This window comes from Muscardinus avellanarius, assembly GCF_963383645.1.
Source record: "Muscardinus avellanarius genome assembly, chromosome: X".
In the NCBI taxonomy this organism is placed as follows: Eukaryota; Metazoa; Chordata; class Mammalia; order Rodentia; family Gliridae; genus Muscardinus; species Muscardinus avellanarius.
Genome location: NC_137792.1, coordinates 127126849 through 127135862, shown reverse-complemented (window position 1 = coordinate 127135862; position 9014 = coordinate 127126849). Strand labels below are relative to the sequence as shown.

The 9014-nt window shown below is 38.0% G+C and overlaps 1 protein-coding gene across 2 annotated transcripts in view; it reads right to left on the bottom strand.

The window, feature by feature from the left end:
• Positions 1-6322: 6322 nt before the first annotated feature.
• Positions 6323-9014, bottom strand: part of DIAPH2 (diaphanous related formin 2) — a gene marked incomplete at both ends in the record, with an annotated part of 850504 nt that continues 847812 nt past the window's right edge. For both annotated transcript variants that reach the window (XM_080719289.1, XM_080719290.1), the window contains one exon: positions 6323-6387. In XM_080719289.1, coding sequence (XP_080575415.1) covers positions 6323-6387 — 65 coding nt within the window. The remainder of the gene's footprint in view (positions 6388-9014) is intronic.

Here is a 9014-nt window from a genome sequence, read left to right as displayed (position 1 = left end):
GTTAACTTCCAAGAACTAGAAACAAAGTTCTGATTTGCATAGTTCATGTATTTGCAAGTTGTTTTTCTTGCAATGGACACTAAGTGTAATAATAATTTATTTGTGGCTATCTAAATAAATTCAGTTTGTAAATGGGATGCTTGGCTATAGCTTTCTTTTTATTATAAATCAAAACTATATGGAATGTCACACACATTGCATATATATCAATTTCCAGATTTCCATTTTCCTTTGAACTCTTGGCATCAAGCTCAAATTCCCCCAGTTATGGTGTCCTACAGTTATGAGACCCCCTCCTAAGGATATTGCCTCATTGAGTTTCCAGGGGAGAAAAAAGTCAATGTATTTGATTGCTGGAGCAAATCATTCCAAAGGAAACAATGGTTTTGACAGGTTTTGAATCATATAATTTCTAACTTGGTCATCACACTGTCTACCCTTCCTCTTTAAGTGAGCCCACCCATGATAACAGATTTCTTTGAAATCCCTCCAGAGAATAATAACCTACAATCACTTATTACTTATTCCAGATGTTTACCCCTCTGAGCATTTGAAGAAGACCTTTTGTTTTAGTACCATACTCAAGATAAACACCCCTCCTTTTTTGGTATTGGCAAATGAACTTAGGTGCATTTATCTCCGAGCTACATCCCCAGTCTTTTTAAAAATTTTAATTGAAACAGGGTCTTCTTAAATTAATAAGGGTGCTGTTAAGTTGCTGGGGTTGGCCTTGAGCCTATGGTCTTCTTGTATTAGCATCACAGGCATACATCAGCACACTTAGTAAAAAGAGAAAGAAAGAAGAAAGAAAGAAAGAAAAAAAGAAAGAAGGAAAGAAAGAAGAAAAAAAGAGAAAGGGAAAAAAGCCTTTTAAATAGAAACAGCTTCTCTGGAGCATAAAATTCACCCTCTGACTTTTGAAGACTTTTCAGTTGTACAAACATCTCTTCACTACACTGACAAGCAGTGCTAAAGAATACGACAAAGAAACCTTCTATTCCCTGCATGTGCAAGTCTTCGAATATAAGTCCATGTTCCCTACCTGACCAGGTCCTTATAAAATCACTCTTAGACTCTTGCTCAGTTGAAACATCTCCTAGAATGTTCTCATACCTTGCCTTGACATTTCACAGTTTGTACTCCTTCATTCATCTTTAATCGAATTATCACAGGCAGCACAGCATTGAATGTATTATCTTTATTGAGTAAGTAAGTAGGCATTACACATAGATTGCAATTTATTCTTGGTCCTGCTTAGATACAGGTGTTTATTCTGAGGCAAAACAAGAGCACAATTCCACAGTTTTACTGCTACTTGAAATACTTCTGCAAGGTGGCTTGTTATGAACACAATCTCTCCCTGTACCCACTCGATGCTGTCTTTGCTTTCACCTCTCCTGCAAGCTGAGGGATTCATGATATCGAAAATAAGCTTGTAAAGAACTCTTCTGTATCAGAGGTAGTTTTGTGCCTGCACTGCGAATCACAGGAGACATTTGGTCAAAGACTCAATGAAAGGGGCAGGAGAGATACACCAGAGCACAGAGTGAGGATTGATGAATTTTTTTCAAGCAAATTTGCCACAAGGAGCAAAAGTATCCACCAAAATTTAGAATAGCATTTTTGTTCATTTAACAACAAAGCATGCAGTAGCTGTGCAGATAATAGCTTTTAGAAAGAACCTTAAATTTGGCTCAAGCACCAAGGATGCATTTTTTAAAAGTGTAAAGTACATTTATGTGCAATGACTAGTTTAGTGGCTAAATGGTGTCCCTCCCCCCCAAAAAAAACCTTTATGCTCATATCCTAATTCTGAGAATTTGTGGAATTATCTTATTTTTGGGGAAAAGGGGTCTTTAATGGTATATTTAAATTAAGGATCTTGAGATGAGGAGATTATTTTAGGTAATCTGGGTGGGCCCTAAATGCCATCACAAGTGTCTTTATAAGAGTGAGGCAGAGGTAGATTAGATACAGAGTGAGAAAGAAGATGTGAAGACAGAGCAAGAGATATAGCCACAAGCCAGGGAATGATAAGAGCCACAAGAAATAAGAAGATAAAAGGAATGGATTTCCCCCTCTAGCCCCCAATAGGAGTGCAGCCAACATCTCACTTTTGGACTTCTGACCTTCAAGACAGTAAGAGAATACATTTCTACTTTTTTAAACCACCTTGTTTGGGGTGCTCTGTTATAGTAACCACAAGAATCAAATATAGATTTTGATATTGGGAAATGAAGTATTGCTGTAGCAAAGAACTAAATATGTTTAAGTGTCTTTGGAATTAGACAATGGATGAAAGAATTTTGGTGCATGAGATAGAAGCAGCATAGATTGCATTAACCAGACCATCGAGGAAAAATGAATGTTATAAAGGCATTTCTGGTGAGATTCACATGAAAGGAACATTTTTTTGAAACTAGATGAAAGGAAATTTTGTTTTACAATGGCAGAAAGCCTACCCGAATTGTCTCCTGCATAAACAGAACTTCTAAGTGATGAATGTGGATATTTAGCTGAGGAGATTTCCAGGCAAAATGCTAGAGGTATGGCCTAATTCCTTTCTGCTGCCTATAGTAAAATGAGAAAGGAAAGAGATCAAGAAAAGAACTGCTAAGCAAAAAAAAATTAGCACTTGATGCTTTGAAAAATCCTGAGCCTACTCGGGTTGTAAATGATCCACTGTTAGGATAGTATGCTCTGAAGATAAGGTCAAGTTGGGCAAACTCAAGCTAGTGCTGAGATTAGGCACTAATGACTCATGGGGTTACTCAATCATTTCAGTAGAAATCTGGAATAAAGATGGGGGTATCTGGGAAAGAGTCAGAGATGGGAAAAAATGAGAGAAGGCTGTTAGACTACCACAATACTACAGACAAGCTGATAAAACCTACTCAGCTACGAACATGTGCCAGCCTTCAAGATACAGAAAGACCACCCAGAGGGCAGAGCTCTGGGTGCAAAGGAAGAGGCTAAACATGGGGACAGAGGCAAAAGTGTAAATCATGGACATGGAGAAGAGGCCCAATCAAAGTGTAAGAGAGAAGAGCTTCAGACCCAAAGTATAGAGCCCTGTGGTACAGAGGACTATTTCTAGGCCCTGAAACCAAAGGGGAATTTGTTTGGCTGTTTTATTTTAAATGATTGAAACAGGTGACTCCTTTCCACGTTTCCTTCTCTCCTTAATGTTTGTAATTATCATCCCACACATGTCTCACTATATTTTGGAAGAAAACTATTTCTTTGTTTCACTGGGTCATAGATAGAGCAGGATATTGCCCCAGGATGAATTTGAGTGTCACTTATGATGAGATTTGGGAATTTTGACCTGGTAATATTTGGATGAGGTATGGGATTTATATTTGATGTTACGATGGGCGGAAGCTTGGGTTTTGGGGGATGGGATGAAAGTATTTTACACATGATACAGGCAAAAATTTGGGGAGTCAAGCTGGGCTCGGTGGCACATGCCTGCAATCCTAGGACTTGGAAGCTGAAAACAGGAGCAACATAGTTTCAGGGCCACCCTTAACAATGCAGCAAGACTTTTAGCAATCTAGGAAGACCCTGTTTCAAAACCAAAAACAAAAAATAAAAAATAAAAAGCACTAGGGGTATAGCTTGGAGGTAGAATGTCCCTGGGCTTATTGCCCAGAACCAAACACACAGAGAGAAAACAAAATTTGGGGGACCAGAGTACTGACTGGTGGGCTGAGGATGGCTTTCATAAAGGTATGTCCGAATCCTAATTCCCAGAAACCTTATTTGGAAAAAGGGTCCCTGTGGATGTACTTAAGTAAAACATCTTGAATTGAGACCATTAATCTGGGTGGTCCCTAAACGTCCTTATGGACATCCTTCTAAGAGAGGCAGAGGGAGATCAGGTACACAGAGCAGAAGATGACGTGAAGATGAGTAGAGAGAATTGCAATCGGGAGCCAAGGACTGCCAGCAGCCACCAGAATCTGGAAATGCCTGAACTTTAAGCTTCTGGCCTCAAGAACTGTGAGAGAAGAAATTTCTATCCTAGTAAGCCACCGAATTTGTGGTCATTTTATCACAGCAGCCAAAGGAAACTAATGCAACCAGTTAACATTTGAAGGGTTTTGTACTTATCCTTGTGAAGAGAGTCAACATCTACGGTGCTTTTCAAAATGTCAAGTGGCTAGAGCAGGACCAGTACAAATCTAAAAAGTAGATCCTCTATCTCAATTATTGGACCTCGAAAGGCTTTTTAATGCTTGTGAAAAGCAGGTGGGCTTGCTCTAAATACAAATATATAATAACTTATCTATCATAGTGCTTCGTTCGCTCCTGTTCACAAACTAGAAAATAAGGCAAGTTTATATCTGGAAAAGGTGATACACATTGGTATATCTACCTTGACCAGCTTGATACTATGGCATGGCGAGTGTCCCCAATTTTCAGTCAGGGTTTACATTTCAAAACACTTTTCTGCAGCCTGCAAAACTATCAAAAGACTCACATACTATTTCGACAAGACTTTGTGATGTCAAAAGTGCAGATTTTAGTTATTTACAGAAATTAGTAGAACCTAAACTTTTGATGTTGCTGTTGTTAGAAGTGGCCTATAAACTGGCATGTCCTCATACGTGTTTCTGTGTGCACGTGTGTGTATTCAGAGAGGAACAAGTGGAAAGTGTCAGATAGTGTTACTTCTGGATTTCTCTACAGTAGCAGCTTCAGAGCATGTGGAAGTATAATATCCAAGTATGGATGCGCCGTAGGGAAAGCAGCCACTGAAAAGCTTACATGTCTAGGGAGGAATCTGTGAGCTCCTGGTACTTGTTTACATGATCTCAGATGGCGAGCCAGCCACTGGCTATTCTCGCTGAATGTCTGCATTATACTTCATAGAGACAGAAATAAGATGTTTTCTACATTAAGAAATATACATATAAGAAATCTTTTACAGTAATTACAATCATCTGTATGAATTAGTTTTAAAACTGCATTCCAGAGAAGTTATAACAATTATTTCAATGCACATTTCAAAATAATAGGTTAAGTAAACTTGAACTCTCTCATCTACATAAGAAAAATGTTACTTGTTTTTCTTCCATAGAGTTGTTTTGGCAGCATCATTCATGTTTGTTAATATAAGGTAAACACGATGAGGATGGAGAAGTTCACTGGGATATGAGATTACTGTAGCAAGATATATAAATATATACACAAAGATATACATACGTACATATATAGAATTTCTTTTGCTTCTTCAGACCACCAAAGTGGAATTGGAAAGGGGAGTAGAAAGGGAGATAAACTGACCTTTCAATTTTCTGCTGCCTCCTCCAGAAAGAAATCTCTTTCAGGTGCTCTAACACTCTATTCCCTGCCTTAAAGAGGGGTCCAGGGAAAAAGAAAAATAGAGAAGGATAAACCACAAACTAGGAGTCAATATGTGCCTTTAAAATCTAAGTAAATGTAATAGAATTTTCAGATTCACCCCTAGCACAAACATTAAAATGTGGCATTTTTCTCAAAAAATAGCCGTATAAAGTATTTGTATAAAGTAGACATCTATGCATAATTAGAAAATACTTCTTTAAATAAAGTTTAAGTCCTTTCTCTAACTGATGCTGTTAAACTTTGGTTTATTTTTAGCAATGATAAGTGCCTGCAATATCATGCTAAATGCTAGACTAATGATAAATTTAATTTCAGCCAAAGCAGATGAATCCATCAGCTTTCACTTGAGATAAGATTCTAAATAACTTGACAGGCATGGAACAGTACTTTTATGAGTTCCCCAAATGGTTTCTCTGGCAATGTGTGCAATATTTGCACCTTTCCAAATCATTCACCTGCAAACGCATAGATACAACCACTCCCCCACATTTGTCTTGGCCTTTTCCTTTGACATATAATAAAAATCAAAAGCAAACTTGCATAATTGTTCCTCTCTCTACTTTTTCTCCTCTTCCTTGTTTTTGGTGGGAGTGACCTAGAAATTTAAGATTTTAAACTGTTGACAGACTGAATAGTTTCGAAAACGTTACCACTTTTCACTTTCTTATAATTACATCCTCGGGGTCAGGTTGCACACAATAACAAACAACAGGCATCTTTCCACTAAAGTGAAACAAACATGTCTAATCTTGAGAAATGTGTTCAGATGGATGTAACTGTGGGAGGAGTCATTTCATAGTTTCACACATGCACTTTACTTCGGCCAGTTTAGCTTGACCTTTGCAGAAATGCACTTTTTTCATTCCAACCCTTGAGTGCACGTTTTGTTCTTCTCAAAAATGGATGACTTTGTTTACTTAAATATTTTCATATTCTTTGGCATCAGGCATCACTTAGATGAGATAGCTCCATTGTGGCGAGAGCGTGACCTTTCCAAAGGTACCCGTCTGTTATCTGTAAGATAAAGAGACAAAGAACCAAAAACACAGTGAGCCTCAGATCTTGGCTATTACATGATGTCAGGTCGAGAGAGGGTTTTAAACAGTCCTGAAAAAAAAAAACACTTCAAATGACTATGTAAATAAGCAACAAGGAGCCCAGATCTGAGGAGTTCACACTGCAGCTGCCAGGCTGAGTTCAAGAGTTCTGCAATCAGCAATAAATGACTTTTCTTGGTAAGCAAAGTCAGAGTGATAAAAGAAATGGAAGAATTCTCTCAAACACAGTCCCCTTGGAAATAGCAGGTGACAACAAAATTCCTTGGTAAAGATGTTAAATTGAAAGGATCTATGTAACAGTGCCTTTTGTTGGAAAGCACTTCAATTCCCCATGAGTTTTCAATTTGTATGTTGGCTACCTCTAGAGCACACTAGCGTGGGCAGAGCAAAAAAGAGTTTTTATGTTTCACAATGATTGCAATATGTGGCAATCAAACCAGCTCCCGAGTTTGCCTGATTGTATGATGTAAACAAATTCAATACATTATATAGTCATTATGGAAATGAATAATGAATGGGACCAGAATAGGTCCCATTCCTCCTACCCATCACAGGAAGAATAATCACCGTAAAGATGACTGTTGGCAAAGGCTTGGAAAGCAAAGTTTAAAAGCATTGAAAGTTGCTGAAAATAGTTTTAGTTTTAATAGGAAAAGGTTCACAGCTCTGCGTTGCGATGATCACTACTATGTTATTATCACCTCTGTTTTATGCTCAGCTTAAATGCAGTTGATGTGGGTGAAAATCCCTTTTTGACAAAAGCACAATATACTTAGATTTTCTATTAAGACCAGGTCCCTAGAAATAATGACAACCACCAGCACTTACATAAATGCTAAAACTTTACACTCGTTAATTTGCGAATTCACACAACATCCCCCAGAGGTAAGCCCGGTTCATTCCATCCTATTATCTCTGCTTTAGTGATGAAGGTTACACAGCAAATCCCTGGTATGATGGGGGATTATGATTCAGAGTTACTGCCCAAATATCAGACTTGCTTTGTTCAGAGGTACATGTTGGGACCTCCCAAGCTGCTCATTTTCCCCCTAAGGTGATGATACTCAACTAACACATCCTGTCTGCATATTGGGATGGAAGGACTGAGAAGTGATGAGGTCTGGCCAAAGTGCCTTTGTCATTTGGGCTAGTGTCTTCTGACTGATTTCTGGCACTCTTTGATCAATACATAGAGAAAAACTGACTGGACCAGAGCAAAAAGGGACCCTGGCTTCATTAACACCACCTACTGAGTGTCCTGGCCAACCAGCCTCAAGCTTAAAGCCTAACCAGGGTTTCACAATGCAACAAAGCAAGAGTCATTTTCTAACTGGGAGATATATCTGAATGATGGATTGTTTAGGTATCCTTTTAAAGATAGGATTTAAAAATCCATTATTTAGTCTGTGATATGGATCACAATTCAGATAAAAATGTGAAGATAACATTCCTAAATAAAGGGCTTATTACTTACTACTTAGATGTCACTAGTTGGCATACAGATTGGTTTGAGACTTCTTAGAACATATTTAAAAAGGAGATTATAAAATAATCTTTGCATTGCATCACTAGCATTTAAGCATTTGGTGTCAAAGCTGTCAGGTATGAGGATGATGTTAGCATCCCCAGAGAACTGAACCAGCTCAAAAAAGGGCATGTGCTTTGGAGGTCCTATACTCGAAGTCAACAAGCATCCAGAAATACCATTGGTAGCAACTGTTGATCTGGATCTCTTGATTTATTTTCAATTCTCTATATTTATGTTAAACTAATTTAATTATGAAATTTTTAGTTATACTCTAGTCTGGTAGGGATCAAGTCCTAATTGGAATTCATTCTCTCTCTCTCTCTCTCTCTCTCTCTCTCTCTCTCTCTCTCTCTCGGTCTTTCCCTCTCTATCTCTCTCTATCTGTCTTCACATCATAATGGTTAGCAATCTAATAACTTTTCGTGCTTGGAGTCATGTCTTCTTTGAATTACAGATTGAAAAAAATCACTGAATTGTTTGAAATACAACAATTAACAATTAACACACACACACACACACACACACACACACACACACACACACACGCAGCCATTTCCATGATTAATTCCCCTCAAGTTTAGGTGTCTAATGTTGTTGAAGGAAGGATGTATCAATGCTTTCCCTAGCCATGAATACTAGTCTCACATATCAGAATAACATTGAGCCAAGTCCGTGCTCAGTATGTACTGCACATGGTGTTACAAAATATCCCATTCTAGTGTAAATTAGTTGTCTGGTAAGCAAAGTGAAAGAACCCCTATGTGACTCACAGTGAACTATGTTTTCTCCAAAGCTCTTCAAAAGTGTTGGTACTGAAGATTTTCTCAACAATAGGTAGACACAGCAAAGAGAGAAAGTGGAGATCTGGGCTTATGCAGCTTAGGCTCAGGAAACTTCATATTGCTTCCAGAAATGTCCACTAAGTAGCTATTCGTATCTCAAACAGTGATGAGAGGACAAATAACTTATTTTAGATTACTTTACTAAAATTCTTTCACATGAACTTCTATTTCCCCCCTTGTTTGAAACTATTTGGCTAATGTTTTTCTCTGTGA